The sequence below is a fragment of the Pseudophryne corroboree genome, chromosome 9 (genome assembly GCF_028390025.1).
Source record: "Pseudophryne corroboree isolate aPseCor3 chromosome 9, aPseCor3.hap2, whole genome shotgun sequence".
Lineage (NCBI taxonomy): Eukaryota > Metazoa > Chordata > Amphibia > Anura > Myobatrachidae > Pseudophryne > Pseudophryne corroboree.
This window is the reverse complement of record NC_086452.1, coordinates 217,731,755-217,750,387: the sequence shown is the minus strand read 5'-3', so window position 1 is coordinate 217,750,387 and position 18,633 is coordinate 217,731,755. Positions and strand designations below refer to the sequence as shown.

The 18,633-nt window shown below is 49.1% G+C and overlaps 1 protein-coding gene across 1 annotated transcript in view; it reads left to right on the top strand.

The window, feature by feature from the left end:
- Positions 1-18,633, top strand: part of ASPM (assembly factor for spindle microtubules) — a 330,682-nt gene that overhangs the window by 81,014 nt on the left and 231,035 nt on the right. The window contains exon 5 of the mRNA XM_063940119.1: positions 13,131-13,235. Coding sequence (XP_063796189.1) covers positions 13,131-13,235 — 105 coding nt within the window. The remainder of the gene's footprint in view (positions 1-13,130; positions 13,236-18,633) is intronic.

The window sequence follows — 18,633 nt, the reverse complement described above, 5'->3', positions numbered from 1 at the left end:
TGGATGCTGGGCGCCCGTCCCAAGTGCGGACTTCTTCTGCAATACTTGTATATAGTTATTGCTTAAATAAGGGTTATATTATGGTTGGATCAGGGTTGATCTGATGCTCAGTTGTTGTGCATACATTAACTGGGTAAGTTTATCACAAGTTATACGGTGTGATTGGTGTGGCTGGTATGAGTCTTGCCCTGGATTCCAAAATCCTTTCCTTGTATTGTCAGCTCTTCCGGGCACAGTTTCTCTAACTGAGGTCTGGAGGAGGGACATAGAGGGAGGAGCCAGAGCACACCAGTTTCCAATTTTTTTTCTTAAAGTGCCCTGTCTCCTGCGGAGCCCGTCTATTCCCCATGGTCCTTACGGAGTCCCCAGCATCCACTACGGACTACGAGAAATAGATTTACCGGTAAGTAAAATCTTATTTTTGTTATCTTAATAAATTGACCAGTTATTCCTTGCTTATTTTGTGAACAGTTTGGTGTTATAATGGTAAATTCCACCAATGGCGGTCTACAGTCCTGTTGTTCATGGTACTCTGGCAAAGTGCAACATAAAAGGTTGTGGCTTTGAAAAATCATTGTTCTACCATGCCCCATGACCCCTCTGTTACGTATTTCAAAGAAGCCCTTTAAAGATACAAAACAGCAACTGATAATAGGTTATCTGCATATTGAAGGCGAAAAAACGAAAGAAAGCGATATACAAACTGACTACTGTAATTGGTTCACTAAGGGGTATGTTCAATTAGGGTTTAAAAGCTGCAGTTTTCAACTTTTTAAGGTCAAATCGTGATTCGACCTATTCAGTCCCCGCTATTTTTATTCGACAAGTCTGGAAATTCGACTTGTCGAATAGTCCGTGAATCTGCGGTATAGCTGCCGATTCACGTACTTTTGAGGGAAACTGGGCCAAATTCGACAGGATTTGGCTTCATTTCCGACCATCTCAGTCCGACGTAAAAAAAATTTCGGACTGAGATGAGGGACCTTAGAGGAGGAGACGGAGAGCCGCAGGCAGACGGGGGATAGCCGCGCTACAGCACAGCGCTGCAGGAGGATGTGTCACAGCCGCGCAGCTCATAGCAGCGTCTACCCGGCTCCAGCTAGTGAGGTCACGCTTACTGGAGCCGGGAGGACACTGCCGTGAAGTCTGGCGGCTGTGAGACATCCTTCTGCAGCGCTGCTCTCCACCGTCTGCCCGCGGCTATCCCCGCTGGTCTCCCCCCTTTCCTCCGCTCACAGGTCTCATCTCAATTCGACTTTTTTACAGTTGAATTGAGATGGGATTGAATAGGGGTTGTCGGATCCATTCCGACAAATGCATGTCAGAATGGATCCGACCCTAATTGAATATACCCCTTTAACATCTTAGTCAGGTTTTTGAGAGGTTAAGCAAATTAAAAAGCAGTTTGAGAATTAAATATTTATGGGATATTACCTGAAAACAACTGTTTTTGAGAATAATTGAGTTTAATATTATCATCCGTAGCCCGCTGCTGGATTTACAAAGCTTTGGAATGTGAAGCTTGGCCTCGATGGGATGGTGCTATCCTATAGTAGCATATATGCAGCTAAGTCAGAGATTTAGGGAGCCAGCAGCCTCTACTGACACAAACTGTGGCTGTGCTTTGGCTGCCTGGAGACCTGAACCAGAAAGTAGTTTGATTGCATAATACTTCCAGTTCTTTGCCAGGATAAGCTCTTATCGGAGCCCATCTCCTGGCAAGAGCATTTTAGTAAATTTGTATGAAAATAATATTTTCTCTAGCATCCGTAAGGGATATTGGGGACACATTGGTACGATGGGGTATAGACTGGGTCCAAAGGAGCCAGTGCGCTTTACATTTCTTCAACTGGGTGTGCTGGCTGCTCCCCACAACCCGGTGCCATTTTCTCTACACAAGGCTGCAGAGACGCTGGTCCTTCCTTACACTGCTGCATAAGTATCAGGGTGAAAAACGGGGGGGGGGGGGGGGGGAGGGGGGGGCACACAGTTATTTTGGTGCATTATATGTTAATTATAAAAGCGCTGCAGGTCTGGGGCATTTTCTGTGGTGTTTCAGACCGGAATTGAGCGCTGGGGTGTGAGCTGGCAATAACTCCCTCTGTGTCCCCCTGACAGGCTTTACTGTGGGTCTGTCCCCTATAGGCCCAGTGTGTCTGGGTGTGTTGGGTGCACGTGTGTCGGCATGTCTGAGGCAGAGTGCTGTTCCCAGGAGGAGACTATGGGGGTAATTCCAAGTTGATCGCAGCAGGATTTTTGTTAGCAATTGGGCAAAACCATGTGCACTGCAGGGGAGGCAGATATAACATGTGCAGAGAGAGTTAGATTTGGGCGTGGTGTGTTCAATCTGCAATCTAATTTGCAGTGTAAAAATAATGCAGCCAGTATTTATCCTGCACAGAAATAAAATAACCCACCCAAATCGAACTCTTTCTGCACATGTTATAGCTGCCTCCCCTGCAGTGCACATGGTTTTGCCCAATTGCTATCAAAAATCTTGCTGCGATCAACTTGGAATTACCCCCTATGTTAAGGACACAAACGGCTGTGGGAGTGACCCTGTCGGCACTGCCGACACCTGATTGGGTGAATGTTTTGAGTGCTCTGAATGCTAATGTGGCTCTGATAAATAAGAGATTGGATAAATGTGAGTATCAGAACCAGGCATGGAAGAAATCCGTAGAGGATGTGTTGTTACAAGTCCAGACCCCTCGGGGTCACAAAAACGTTCATTTGCCCAGCTGGCAGACACTGATACTGACACTGACACGGACACTGACTCAAGTGTCGACTATAGTGATGCCAAATTAGATCCAAAACTGACCAAGAGCATTCAGGACATGATTGTGGCAATAAAAGATGTATTACATATCACTGAGGACCCTACTGTTCCTGATACTAGGGTCTGTATGTATAAAGGGAAGAAACCTGAGGTAACGTTTCCTCCCTCTCATGGACTGAACACGCTTTGGGAAAATCCTGACAAAAAGTTTCAGATTCCCAAAAGGATTCCAGTGGCGTATCCGTTTCCCTCTGGGGATAGGGAAAAATGGAAGTCACCCCCCATGGTAGACAAAGCTCTATCACGGCTGTCCAAAAAGGTGGCTCTTCCGTCCCATGACATGGGAGCCCTAAAGGATCCTGCGGATCGTAGGCAGGAAAATACATTGAAATCCATTTATGTCACCACGGGTACGCTACTCAGACCAGCCATTGCATCTGCGTGGGTGAGTAGTGCTATCGAAAAATGGGCAGGTAACTTGTCATCTGAAATAGATACCCTGGATAGGGATAGCGTTCTTTTGACACTAGGTTATATCAGGGACGCTGCAGTCTGACTTTAATACCCCTTTCACATCGCACTAAAAACCCGGTATCGACACGGCATATTGCCTTGTCGAAACGGGTCAGTGTGCGATGTGAAAGCTCCTTTTCAGAATTAGCGGGTCGCCTGACCCGGTAATTCAACCCAGTAAAAAAGAAGGGTTATTACCGGGTTGATTACCGGGTCAGGCGCAGTGTGAATGGGAGCCGTTCCGATGTGACACGGCTCCCATTCACAGCATAGGATGAGGCGGCGCAGGAGATGAGCTCATCTCCCAGCGCCGCCTCCACCCCGCCCCTGCTGCTGCAGCGCCCTCCGCTGCTTTGGCAACCGACCCGGTATATTGAGGAAAGCCAGCAACTGAGCGCAAATGCCGGATCCCACCCGGTAAGTACACGTTTCTCTTACCGGGTAGGATCCGGCATTTGCGATCTGAATGCAGCATTAGAAAGCTATGGAGTCTCTGTCGTATAAAGGTGGTGTATTGTTTGGTGACAGCCTCGCTGACTTGGTATCTACGGCTACCGCGAGTAAGTCATCATTTTTACCTTATGTGCCTGCACCACAAAAGAAAGCACACCACTATCAAATGCAGTCCTTTCGGCCCAATAAATACAGAAAAGGCAGAGGGTCTTCCTTCCTTGCTTCTAGAGGAAAGGGAAAAGGTAAACGATCACCGGCCGTGGCTGGTTCCCAGGAGCAGAAGTCCTCCCCGGCTACTGCCAAATCCACCGCATGACGCTGGGGCTCCTCTGCGGGAGTCAGCACCGGTGGGGGCACGTCTCGGGCTCTTCAGTCAGTTTTGGGCTCGTTCGGCCCTGGACCCATGGGTTTTAGAAATAGTGTCCCAGGGGTACAAACTGGAGTTTCAAGACGTTCCCCTTCACCGATTTTTCAAATCTGCCTTACCAGCTTCTCTTCCGGACAGGGAATCCGTATGCGCCGCAATACAAAAATTGAATGCGCTGCAATACAAAAATTGTGTCACAATCAAGTCATTGTCAGGGTTCCCCCGTCGCAAAGGGGAGAAGGCTTTTATTCGAGCCTGTTTGTGGTCCCGAAGCCAGACGGTTCAGTCAGACCAATCCTGAACCTCAAATCCCTCAATTTCTACCTGAGCAAATTCAAATTCAAGATGGAATCTCTCCGGGCAGTGATCTCCAGTCTGGAGGAGGGGGATTTTATGGTGTCGGTAGACATAAAGGATGCCTACTTACATGTTCCCATTTATCCTCCACATCAGGCTTACTTGAGGTTTGCAGTTCAGGATTGTCATTACCAATTTCAGACGTTGCCGTTTGGTCTGTCCACGGCTCTGAGGGTTTTCACCAAAGTAATGGCCAAAATGATGGTTCTGCGCAAACAAGGAGTCACATTTATCCCGGACTTGGACGATCTCCTGATAAAGGCGAGATCCAGGGACCAATTACTGCAGAACATTACGCTCTCCCTGACAATTCTGCAGCAACATGGTTGGCTCCTAAACTTGCCAAAATCACAGTTTGTTCCGACGAGACGGCTGTCGTTTTTGGGAACGATTCTGGACACAGAATTACAGAGTTTTTCTTCCAGTGGAAAAGGCTCTGGAAATTTAGAACCTGGTCAAACAAATTCTGAAACCAGGAAGAGTATCGATCCATCAATGCACTCGTTTGCTGGGGAAGATGGTAGCTGCCTACAAGGCCGTTCAGTTTGGCTGATTCCATGCCAGAGTGTTTCAGTGGGACCTGTTGGACAAGTGGTCCGGGTCCCATCTGCACATGCACCGAAGGATAATCCTGTCTTGCAAGACCAGAATCTCACTCCTGTGGTGGCTGAACAGCTCTCGCCTCCTAGAGGGACGCAGGTTCGAGTCTCCGAGGCTGGGGAGCAGTCACACAGGGGGAATGCTTCCAGGGAAGATGGTCAAGCCAGGAAATTTGTCTGCACATAAACGTTCTGGAGTTATGGGCCATTTACAACGGCCTTCTGCAAGCGGAACATCCTTCTTCGCAATCTGCCCGTCTTGATTCAGTCGGACAACATAACAGCAGTAGTGTACATAAACCGCCAGGGCGGAACAAAGAGCAGAGCGGCAATGGCAGAGGCCACAAAGGTTCTCCTGCTGGGCGGAAAGGCATACAAGCGCTCTGTCAGCGATCTTCATTCCAGGATTGGACAACTGGGAAGCAGACTTCCTCAGCAGACACGATCTCCATCCAGGAGAGTGGGGTCTTCATCAAGAGGTCTTTGCAGAAGTGACAAGTCTTTGGGGAATTCCTCAAATAGACATGATGGCGTCTCGCCTCAACAAGAAACTTCAGAGATATTGTTCCAGGTCGAGAGACCCTCAAGCAATAGCAGTGGACGCCCTAGTGACGCCGTGGGTGTTTCAGTCGGTGTTTGTGTTCCCTCCGCTTCCACTCATTCCAAAAGTGATAAAGATCATAAGACGAACAAAGGTTCAAGCGATCCTCATTGTTCCAGACTGGCCAAGGAGGGCTTGGTATCCAGATCTTCAGGAATTAATCATAGGAGATCCCTGGCCTCTTCCTCTGAGGGAGGATTTTTTACAGCAGGGGCCGTGCGTGTCCCAAGATTTACCGCGACTTCGTTTGATGGCTTGGCGGTTGAACGCCGGATCCTAGCCCGAAAGGGTATTCCCAAGGAAGTCATCCCCACTCTTATTCAGGCCAGAAAAGGAGTAACGTCTAAACATTACCACCGTATTTGGAGAAAATACGTGTCTTGGTGTGAATCCAGGAAGGCTCCTACGGAAGAATTTCAGTTAGGACGTTTTCTCCATTTTCTACAAGTTGGTGTGGACGCGGGCCTAAAGTTGGGCTCAATTAAAGTACAAATTTCTGCCTTATCGGTTTTCTTCCAAAAACAATTGGCCTCCCTTCCAGAAGTTCAGACTTTCGTGAAAGGTGTGTTGCACATCCAACCTCCCTTTGTGCCCCCAGTTGCACCGTGGGATCTTAACGTGGTGTTGCAGTTCCTTCAATCACATTGGTTTGAACCTTCACAGAAGGTAGAGTTGAAATTCCTCACTTGGAAAGTGGTCATGCTGTTGGCCTTGGCATCCGCAAGGTGGGTGTCTGAATTAGCGGCCTTGTCTCCACAAGAGCCCTTATTTGATCTTCCATGAAGATAGAGCAGAGTTGAGGACTCGTCAGCAATTTCTGCCGAAAGTGGTTTCCTCGTTCCACTTGAACCAACCTATTGTGGTGCCAGTGGCTACTGACGCCTTGCTGGAATCGAAGTTTCTCGATGTAGTCAGAGCTTTGAAAATTTATGTCGCCAGAACGGCTCAGTTTAGGAAAATGCAGGCTCTGTTTGTCCTGTATGCTCACAACAAGATTGGGGCTCCTGCTTCCAAGCAGACTATTGCGCGCTGGATCTGTCATACGATTCAGCATGCTCATTCTACGGCTGGATTGCCATTACCGAAATCGGTGAAGGCCCATTCTACCAGAAAGGTGGGCTCGTCCTGGGAGGCTGCCCGGGGGGTCTCGGCATTACAGCTTTGCCGAGCGGCTACTTGGTCGGGTTCAAACACCTTTGCGAAGTTCTACAAGTTTGATACCCTGGCTGATGAGGACCTCATGTTTGGTCAATCGGTGCTGCAGAGTCATCCGCACTCTCACGCCCGTTCTAGAGCTTTGGTATAACCCCATGGTTTTTGATGTGACCCCAGCATCCTCTAGGTCGTATGAGAAAATAGGATTTTAATACCTACCAGTAAATCCTTTTCTCTTAGTCCGTAGAGGATGCTGGGTGCCCGTCCCAGTGCGTACTGTATCTGCAGTTTTTTGTTACGTTTTTAATTGGCCTGTTGCTGACGTTGTTCATGCCGTTGACTTGCGTTATGTTGAATGCCATGTTGTACGGCGTGCTTGAGGTGTGAGCTGGTATTTATCTCACCTTGGTTTAACAATAAATCCTTTTCCTCGAAATGTCCGTCTCCCTGGGCACAGTTTCTATAACTGGAGTCTGGAGGAGGGGCATAGAGGGAGGAGCCAGTTCACACCCTTTGAAAGTCTTAAAGTGCCCAGGTCTCCTGCGGATCCCGTCTATACCCCATGGTTCTTGATGTGACCCCGAGCATCCTCTACGGACTAAGAGAAAAGGATTTACCAGTAGGTATTAAAATCCTATTATTTTCAATCTTTCTTATTTTCTGTATACTGTTTGGGCAACAGCATACCTGCACCGTGGGAGTTAGGGGGGAAGGGGAGTGGTTACCGACCTTGCAAGGTGTCAGAACTGCTTCCCTCGCTGCAGGACCACCGTCCTGAGAGGTTGTTTGTTCAGCGGGGCACTGCACCTTGGCTGTTGCAATCGCAGCACACCCCAAACGTTGTCTGATGGTGACATCAGATGTGAGTACAGACCAGGGGCCCCGCTGGGGGGGTCCTCCGATTCCAGGTGCGGCTGACATGCAGGGGAGGTATACGGGTCCCTCCTGGTGGGGGACCCACTATAGCCCCCCGTGTACACTGGCAGCGGTTAGTAAAAAAACTTGTGGGGGGCGGAGCTTCCTCAGAGCGGGCTCAGCTTCATTTTGGCGCCTTCCTCTGCACAGCAGCAGCAGGCGCGCACAGATCCTCCAGACAAGCAGGTACACGCTGGAAACTTGGTACAGGGTGTATCTCAGGAGGTGAGCCGCTATTGTGCACAATCTATGTCCCAGGGGAATATATATTTATGTATAACATACTATTTACAGTGTTTCACTGAGTAAAAATCAGCTAACAGCCTCACTGGGGCTGGGTAGCTTGGTGTGCTGGTGCCTTCTCTCTGTCTCCCCCTCACATACAGTAAGTGCAGGCTTGTTTTACACTTGTCTGTGTTGTTACTCCAATCACGGTAAAATACAAGTTGTGCAGTGTGTGTAGCACCAGATTCTCTCCTCTATCCTCTGATGCAATGTAGTCAGTCCTTACAAATCACTGAGGAGGCTGTGGGGGAGGGTCTAGAGCCTTCCTGGCTGGGTGCAATAAAAAATATGATGTCTGATACGTCTTCTCAGCTCACTGCAAATGCCGAAAAATCTCAACAATTACAACAGGCTGTTGCAGACCTGACAGCTAGGTCAGATACCCCCCATCACCCCATATCTACAGGTCCCCAAAAAAACGTGGATTACCTGCCTTATTCTCAGATTCTGAGGAAGAAATACAGGAGCATGGGGATCCTTCTAATACATAGGACATTGAACCCCTCATTCTGGCTATACGGGATGTGTTAAAACTCCCTCTAGAGGACGCTGCATCTTGGCAGTCATTTTTGTCTCACACAAGACAAACGGAGTGTCATTTTTCCTGATTCTTCAGAATCAGAGGACCTATTTTAAGTTGGCCTGGAAAAATCCAGATAAAAAATACCAAGTTTCAAAATGATTTTCGCACACTTTCCCATTTGCTCCTGAAGGCAGGAAATTCTGGGAAGTCCCCCCAGCTGTGTACGTATCAGTCTCTTGCCTTTCTAAGAAGGCGGTACTACCTGCTCCGGGTTCCTTTACCACAAAGGACCCTGGGGATAGAAAAATAGAGACCACATTGAAGTCTATTTACACAGCTGCAGGTATGTCTCAAAGACCGGTCATAGCAGGTTGCTGGTTGACACATGCCATTCATACATGGGACGCTCATATACAGGAGGGCCTCTCAGGTAATAGTTCCCTGGTTACTACGGTGACTCTCGTAAAACACATCCAGGACACTGCTTGTGTGCTGTATGACTCTCTCAAAGAGATTGGTAATATTAATGCTGGGACAATTGCTATGGCAGTGTCTGCGCGCAGGGCCTTGTGGTTGTGTCAGTGGGTTGTGGATGCAGAATCCAAGCGCTATGTGGAGTCTCTTCCCTTTTCAGGGGAATGGCTCTTTGGGGGTGAACTAGATACGTGGATTTCCTAAGGTTACTGCGGGGAAATCCACTTTTCTCCCCTTTGGGGCCCTGCCAGCTAGAAGGACCTACCCAGGGCCCTCTACTCAGTCCATTCTGTCCTCCAGATTTTTCGATATAGGGCTAGAGGCACCAGAGGTAAGCCTAAGAAACCAGCCATTTGCCGGCTCTCAGGAACAGAACACCAGTTCAGCTTCCAGTAAAGCCTCAGCATGACTGTGCACGCCCACCCCGAGAGGAATCTTGAGGTGGGAGCTCTGTTGCGTCACTTCAGCCACATTTGGGACAGTTCCTGCCAGGATGCCTGGATAAGCGATCTCGTCTCTCACGGATACAAGCTGGAGTTCGACGGTGCTCCTGCCCAACAATTTTTCATATCAAGCTTACCAAGTTTGGAGGATATGTGTGTTGCGCTGCTGCTGGCCATCGAAAAGTTGGCTCAGTCACAAGTCATTGTTCCAGTGCCACTGCAACAACAAGGACAAGGTTACTACCTCAATCTGTTCGTAGTGCCAAAACCAGACGGGTCAGTAAGGCCCATTTTGAATCTAAGGTCTTTGAACCCTTACCTTAAGGCTTTTTTAAGTTCAAGATGGAATCTTTATGAGCAGTGATTACAGACCTGGAGGAACGGGAATTCCTGGTTTCCCTGGATATCAAGGACGCCTATCTTCATATCCCAATTTGGCCTCCTCATCAGGCTTATCTGAGGTATGCCCTGCTGAACAATCAGTACCAGTTCCAGGCGTTACCCTTCAGCCTGTCTACGGCCCCGCGGGTGTTCACGAAGGTGATGGCGGAGATGTTACAACTTCGAGTCCAGGTGGGTCAAAATTGTCCCTTACCTGGATGATCTCACGATAAAGTCAGAATCCAGGGAGCTTCTATTGCTCCATATAGATCGCACTAGCCAGCATCTGTCACACCATGGGTGGATCCTCAATTTACAGAAGTCCCACCTGGAGCCATCTCAGCGGCTCCTGTTCCTGGGAATGCTACTGGATACAAAAAGTGTTCCTACCAGAGGACAAAGCGAGAACACTCCAGGAAATGGGCTGCATGGTTCTCCGACCTGCTCGAATATCTATCCATCCTTGCATACGATTGTTGGGGAAGTTGGTGGCTTCGCACGAAGCAATCCAGTATGGAAGATTCCACGCCAGAACATTTCAGTTGGATTTCCTGAGCAAGTGGTCCGGTTCACATCTTCAGATGCTCCGGATGATTGAACCGTCGCCTCGGGCCAGGATTTCACTCCTGTGGTGGCTGTAGTCATCCAACCTACTGGAAGGTCGAAGCTTCGGGATTCAGGATTGGATCCTCCTCACAACGGATGCAAGTCTGAGAGGATGGGCTGCTGTCACCCAAGGGGTTCAGTTCCAGGGCAGGTGGTCTGCCCAAGAAGCCCTACTTACGATCAACATTATGGAACTTCGGGCAATCAACAACAATGCTCTAATTCAGGACTCCTCTACTCAGGGATCAGGCGATCCAGGTTCAGTCGGACAACGCCACAGCAGTGGCGTACATCAATCGACAACGAGGAACAAATAGCAGGGCATGCATGCGCGAGGTTTCAAAAATACTCCTGTGGGCAGAAAGAAATGCGAGAGTACTGTCCGCAATCTTCGTTCCGGGAGTGGACAACTATGAAGCGGACTTCATGAGTCGTCACGATCTCCACCCAGGGGAGTGTGGACTACACCTTCAGGTGTTCCAACAGCTCATCGACCGGTGGGGTTGCCCACAAATCGACATGATGGCATCTCGCCTCAACAAGAAACTTTGCTACTATTGCTTGCGAACCAGGGACCCTCAAGCGAGCGCAGCCGTGCCGGCTGGTCTACCAGTTTCCTTCAATTCCGTTTATCCCACGTGTACTCAAGAGGATCAGACACCAGTGGGTTCAGGCAATCCTGATTGCCCCGGATTGGCCCTGGAGAACTTTGTATGTGGATCTTCTGGGCATGTCCGTAGAAGACCCTTGGCCTCTACCAATAAGAAGCGATCTTTTTCAGCAGGGACCGTTCATCTACCCGGGCTTATGTCGGCTTCGTTTGACAGCATGGAGGTTGAGTGGAACATCCTAGCTCACAAGGCCCTTTCCAAGAAGGTCATTGCTACCATGGTTCAGGCCAGGAAACCTGTGACATCAAAACAGTATCATCATATCTGGAGAAGATATGTCTCTTGGAGCAAGGAACGCTCTTATCCGCCTGCGAAGTTCCATATAAACTCTGTATATCTTAGTATGTTTATAATAAAGAGAAAGGAAAGGATACATCATAAAGGTTAGTTCATATTTATTACATATAAGCTTAAAAATATCACATTTACTTTATAAACAGCCATAAGTGAAGCAATTGTAGGACTACCTCTGAATATAATGTGAATAGAAGGTCATTCAAAGGACCCTTACTGCGCATGTGCATATACAAAAGATGCAGCTACTGTACGTACAGTGTTCATCTCTGGATCAGGACCTCCATCCACAGTCCCAAAGCACTGGAGACTCCAAGTCAGATGTAACTATAGGATATTTTGAATGAGAAGATACAGTAGGACTGTGCCAAAATCACAGGATGAATGTTCACTCCGTGTTCATTCATGAAATCCAGCCGTCACTCTTCCTACCGGGTATAGTATAGTATGGTATGCCGGCGGCCGGGCTCCTGGCGACCAGCATACCGGCGCCGGGAGCCCGACCACCGGCATACCGACAGTGTGGCGAGCGCAAAGGAGCCCCTTGTGGGCTCGCTGCTGGCACGGTGGCGCGCTATGCGTCGTGGACCCCCACGAGGGAGAATATCTGTCGGTGTGTCGGGATTCCGGCGCCGGTATACTGTGCGTCGGGATCCCGACATTCGGCATACTGAAGACCACCCTTCCTACCCTGTGTTCCATTGACACTGTCTAAGCCATCTATGTCACCCTTGTCTGTCAGCCCCTCAGCTTTAGAATGTAAGCTCTCACGAGCAGGGCCCTCTCCCTCATGCACTTTTCCTGCTCCTACTTAAACTATCTTCTACTCCATATGCCTTACCTAGTCCTGGGTTTGGGCCACCCTGATGCTTATTTGTGTCATGTCCACTGATGCAGGAATGTTTATATACCCTGTACTTGTCCTACATTGTCTTTTACTCTAAGGGCCCGTACACACTGGCCGATATATATCGGCCGTTCTCTTGAACGGCCGATATATCGCGGGATCGTCGGCCAGTGTGTACGGCCGATACATCTGTGAACTCCGTCGTTCACAGACGTATCGCGACGGCCCCGCAGCACAGCCGACGGCCAATATATCTACCGATATATTGGCGCGTCGCTGTGTGTGTGTACGGGGCGGTTGGCCGACCGCCCGTACACATGCTGCAGCGGCCGGCGGTGATTGACAGTTGAACAGTTCATGACGTCAGTCCGCAGATATCTTTCCAGTGTGTACCCACCTTTAGTCACTGTTTTTCATGTTTTTGCTCATTTTGTGTCTGTACTTTGTAAGGCGCTGCAGCACCCTTGTGTTGCCATATAAATAAACGATGATATTATTATTATTATTATTATTAAGTACGTCAATTTAACTAAAGCAGTGTTTTGCCAAGAAGTCAATTAAAATAATCCTCTGATACAGTATAGTTGCAGGTTAAACTCTAGTCCCCTGTCAAATCTGGCGCGGTGGCTGCAGTATGTTGACAGGAATAAAAACCTCACTTTGCATTAGGAGTTTTGGTGTACTCAATCATTTTAATAAGAAGCTGATACACACTGACCATGGAGTCTGTATAGCATAAAATAAAAAAAACCAAAGTGAATGCAGTATTTCATCCATAAGTCAATACATATGTTCTGGTCTTATAGTGCTGTAACCTCAAAGTAAGTGTTGAAGTATTTTTAGATTTTAATGTATATTTTTCAGGTAAGATGGGCACATCACACCAGCAATCTACTGGCGCCAAATCCTTTAAGAGAGTTATCGCTGTTCCACAGTCAAAACTGACCTTTATAAGCTCAACCAAAACAGGTATCTGACATTTTGTTATATTTTGGAAATTGAATGCAACATATCTTCAGAATTTCAACCATTCTTTGATATTTACTTGTTTCTAAGCATTTTTCTCCCAAATCTGTGGGGCTAATTCAGACCTGATCGCTGCTGTGTGTTTTCGCACAGCGGGCGATCAGGTCTGAACTGCGCAGGCAGGCAGAGGTGATTTGACAGGCAGAGGTGTTCACTGAGTAGGAAAGGGCGTGCTAGTGGCGTTAGGCCGCCATTTTGGGGGCGCGATCCAGGCAACGCAGGCGTGCCCGGACCGTGCTGGGGAGGGGGGGCGGCAGCTTCGTGACGTCACATGCAGCCGCTGCGACCCGGAGAGCGATGGGTAGCTCCCTGCCAGCGCGCAGGAGCTGCGCTGGTAGGGAGCTAATCTTCATGTACAAAAGCATCGCCGCAGGGGGGAGGGCCAGACATGCGGGGCAGACTAGCCCTGTACTGGGCGTCCCCCCGCATGTCAGGGTGGCTGATCGTAGCGGCTATGATCAGATCTGAATTAGCCCCCTTGAACGCTATCATTAAGGAAATTTTGTATTATTTATTTGTATATTAAGGGTCATTCCGAGTTGTTCGCTCTGTATTTTTTTCTAGCAACGGAGCGATTAGTCGATAATGCGCATGCGCAATGTCCGCAGTGCGACTGCGCCAAGTAAATTTGCTATGCAGTTAGGTATTTCTCTAACGTCCTAGTGGATGCTGGGGACTCCGAAAGGACCATGGGGAATAGCGGCTCCGCAGGAGACTGGGCACAAAGTAAAAGCTTTAGGACTAGCTGGTGTGCACTGGCTCCTCCCCCTATGACCCTCCTCCAAGCCTCAGTTAAGATTTTGTGCCCGAACGAGAAGGGTGCAATCTAGGTGGCTCTCCTGAGCTGCTTAGAGTAAAAGTTTAAATAGGTTTTTTATTTTCAGTGAGACCTGCTGGCAACAGGCTCACTGCATCGTGGGACTAAGGGGAGAAGAAGCGAACTCACCTGCGTGCAGAGTGGATTGGGCTTCTTAGGCTACTGGACATTAGCTCCAGAGGGACGATCACAGGCCCAGCCATGGATGGGTCCCGGAGCCGCGCCGCCGGCCCCCTTACAGATGCTGAAGCAAGAAGAGGTCCATAAATCGGCGGCAGAAGACTTTCCTGTCTTCATAAGGTAGCGCACAGCACTGCGCCATTGCTCTCAGCACACTTCACACTTCGGTCACTGAGGGTGCAGGGCGCTGGGGGGGGCGCCCTGGGAAGCAATGAATTTACCTTATTTGGCAAAAAATACATCACATATAGCTCCTGGGCTATATGGATGTATTTAACCCCTGCCAGTTTTCCAGAAAAAAGCGGGAGAAGAGCCCGCCGTGAAGGGGGCGGGGCCTATCTCCTCAGCACACAGCGCCATTTTTCCCACACAGCTCCGCTGGTAGGAAGGCTCCCAGAATCTCCCCTGCATCCTGCAACTACAGAAACAGGGTAAAAAAGAGAGGGGGGCACTTATTTGGCAAAATAACAGATATAAGCAGCTATAAGGGATAGACACTTATTGTAAGGTTGTCCCTATACATATATAGCGCTCTGGTGTGTGCTGGCAAACTCTCCCTCTGTCTCCCCAAGGGGCTAAGTGGGTCCTGTCCTCTATCAGAGCATTCCCTGTGTGTGTGCTGGGTGTCAGTACGTGTGTGTCGACATGTATGAGGAGGAAAATGATGTGGAGGCGGAGCAATTGCCTATAATGGTGATGTCACCCCCTAGGGAGTCGACACCTGAATGGATGGCCGTAATTAAGGAATTACGTGACAGTGTCGGCACGTTACAGAAAACTGTTGACGACATGAGACAGCCGGCAGCTCAGTTAGTGCCTGTCCAGGCGTCTCAAACACCGTCAGGGGCTATTAAACGCCCGTTACCTCAGTGGGTCGACACGGACCCAGACACTGACTCCAGTGTCGACGGTGAAGAAACAAACGTATTTTCCAGTAGGGCCACACGTTACATGATCACGGCAATGAAGGAGGTTTTGCACATCTCTGATACTACAAGTACCACAAAAAGGGGTATTATGTGGGGTGTGAAAAAACTACCCGTAGTTTTTCCTGAATCAGATGAATTGAATGAAGTGTGTGATGAAGCGTGGGTTACCCCCGACAAAAAACTGCTAATTTCTAAAAAATTATTGGCACTATATCCCTTCCCACCAGAGGTTAGGGCTCGTTGGGAAACACCCCCTAGGGTGGATAAGGCGCTCACACGCTTATCAAAACAAGTGGCGTTACCGTCTCCAGAAACGGCCGCCCTTAAGGAGCCAGCAGATAGGAGGCTGGAAAATATCCTTAAAAGTATATACACACATACTGGTGTTATACTGCGACCAGCAATCGCCTCAGCCTGGATGTGCAGTGCTGGGGTGGCTTGGTCGGATTCCCTGACTGAAAATATTGATACCCTGGACAGGGACAATATATTATTGACTATAGAGCATTTAAAGGATGCATTCCTATATATGCGAGATGCACAGAGAGACATTTGCACTCTGGCATCAAGAGTAAGTGCGATGTCCATTTCTGCCAGAAGAGGATTATGGACGCGACAGTGGTCAGGGGATGCGGATTCTAAACGGCATATGGAAGTATTGCCGTATAAAGGGGAGGAGTTATTTGGGGGCGGTCTATCGGACCTGGTGGCCACGGCAACGGCTGGGAAATCCACCTTTTTACCCCAAGTCACCTCGCAGCAGAAAAAGATACCGTCTTTTCAGGCTCAGTCCTTTCGTCCCCATAAGGGCAAGCGGGCAAAAGGCCACTCATATCTGCCCCGGGGCAGAGGAAGGGGAAAAAGACTGCAACAGACAGCTTCTTCCCACGAACAGAAGCCTTCCCCCGCTTCTGCCAAGTCCTCAGCATGACGCTGGGGCCTTACAAGCGGACTCAGGCACGGTGGGGGCCCGTCTCAAGAATTTCAGCGCGCAGTGGGCTCACTCGCAAGTGGACCCCTGGATCCTGCAGGTAGTATCTCAGGGGTACAAATTGGAATTCGAGACGTCTCCCTCTCGCCGGTTCCTGAAGTCTGCTTTACCAACGTCTACCCCCGACAGGGAGGCGGTATTGGAAGCCATTCACAAGCTGTATTCCCAGCAAGTGATAATCAAGGTACCCCTCCTACAACAGGGAAAGGGGTATTACTCCACGCTGTTTGTGGTACCGAAGCCGGACGGCTCGGTGAGACCCATTTTAAATCTGAAAGCCTTGAACACTTACATAAAAAGGTTCAAGTTCAAGATGGAGTCACTCAGAGCAGTGATAGCGAACCTGGAAGAAGGGGACTACATGGTGTCTCTGGACATCAAGGATGCTTACCTCCATGTCCCAATTTGCCCTTCTCACCAAGGGTACCTCAGGTTTGTGGTACAGAACTGTCACTATCAGTTTCAGACGCTGCCGTTTGGATTGTCCACGGCACCCCGGGTCTTTACCAAGGTAATGGCCGAAATGATGATTCTTCTTCGAAGAAAAGGCGTCTTAATTATCCCTTACTTGGACGATCTCCTGATAAGGGCACGGTCCAGAGAACAGTTAGAGGTCGGAGTAGCACTATCTCAAATAGTACTACGACAGCACGGATGGATTCTAAATATTCCAAAATCGCAGCTGATTCCGACGACACGTCTGCTGTTCCTAGGGATGATTCTGGACACAGTACAGAAAAAGGTGTTTCTCCCGGAAGAGAAAGCCAGGGAGTTATCCGACCTAGTCAGGAAACTCCTAAGACCAGGCCAGGTGTCAGTGCATCAGTGCACAAGGGTCCTGGGAAAGATGGTGGCTTCTTACGAAGCGATTCCATTCGGCAGATTCCACGCAAGAACTTTTCAGTTGGATCTGCTAGACAAATGGTCCGGATCGCATCTTCAAATGCATCAGCGGATAACCCTGTCTCCAAGGACAAGGGTGTCTCTCCTGTGGTGGTTACAGAGTGCTCATCTCCTAGAGGGCTGCAGATTCGGCATTCAGGATTGGGTCCTGGTGACCACGGATGCCAGCCTGAGAGGCTGGGGAGCAGTCACACAGGGAAAAAATTTCCAGGGCTTGTGGTCAAGCATGGAAACGTCACTTCACATAAATATCCTGGAACTAAGGGCCATTTACAATGCCCTAAGTCAGGCAAGGCCTCTGCTTCAGGGTCAGCCTGTATTGATCCAGTCGGACAACATCACGGCAGTCGCCCACGTAAACAGACAGGGCGGCACAAGAAGCAGGAGGGCAATGACGGAAGTGGCAAGGATTCTTCGCTGGGCGGAAAATCATGTGATAGCACTGTCAACAGTGTTCATTCCGGGAGTGGACAACTGGGAAGCAGACTTCCTCAGCAGACACGATCTTCACCCGGGGGAGTGGGGACTTCACCCAGAAGTCTTACACATGATTGTAAACCGTTGGGAAAAACCAAAGGTGGACATGATGGCGTCTCGCCTCAACAAAAAACTGAACAGATATTGCTCCAGGTCAAGGGACCCTCAGGCAATAGCTGTGGACGCTCTGGTAACACCGTGGGTGTACCGGTCAGTGTATGTGTTCCCTCCTCTTCCTCTCATACCAAAAGTACTGAGAATCATAAGAAGGAGAGGAGTAAAGACTATACTCGTGGCTCCGGATTGGCCAAGAAGGACTTGGTACCCGGAAATTCAAGAGATGCTCACGGAAGACCCGTGGCCTCTACCTCTAAGACAGGACCTGCTCCAGCAGGGACAATGTCTGTTCCAAGACTTACCGCGGCTGCGTTTGACGGCATGGCGGTTGAACGCCGGATCCTGAAGGAAAAAGGCATTCCGGATGAAGTCATCCCTACCCTGATCAAAGCCAGGAAGGATGTAACCGTACAACATTATCACCGTATTTGGCGTAAATATGTTGCGTGGTGCGAGGCCAGGAAGGCCCCTACGGAGGAATTTCAACTGGGTCGATTCCTGCATTTCCTGCAAACAGGACTGTCTATGGGCCTTAAATTAGGGTCCATTAAGGTTCAAATTTCGGCCCTGTCGATATTCTTCCAAAAAGAACTAGCTTCTGTTCCTGAAGTTCAGACGTTTGTCAAGGGAGTACTGCATATACAGCCTCCTTTTGTGCCTCCAGTGGCACCTTGGGATCTCAATGTAGTGTTGGGATTCCTAAAATCACATTGGTTTGAACCACTCACCACTGTGGACTTGAAATATCTCACATGGAAAGTGGTAATGCTGTTAGCCCTGGCTTCAGCCAGGCGTGTATCAGAATTGGCGGCTTTATCCTATAAAAGCCCTTACCTAATTTTTCATACGGACAGGGCAGAATTGAGGACTCGTCCTCAATTTCTCCCTAAGGTGGTTTCAGCATTTCACTTAAACCAACCTATTGTG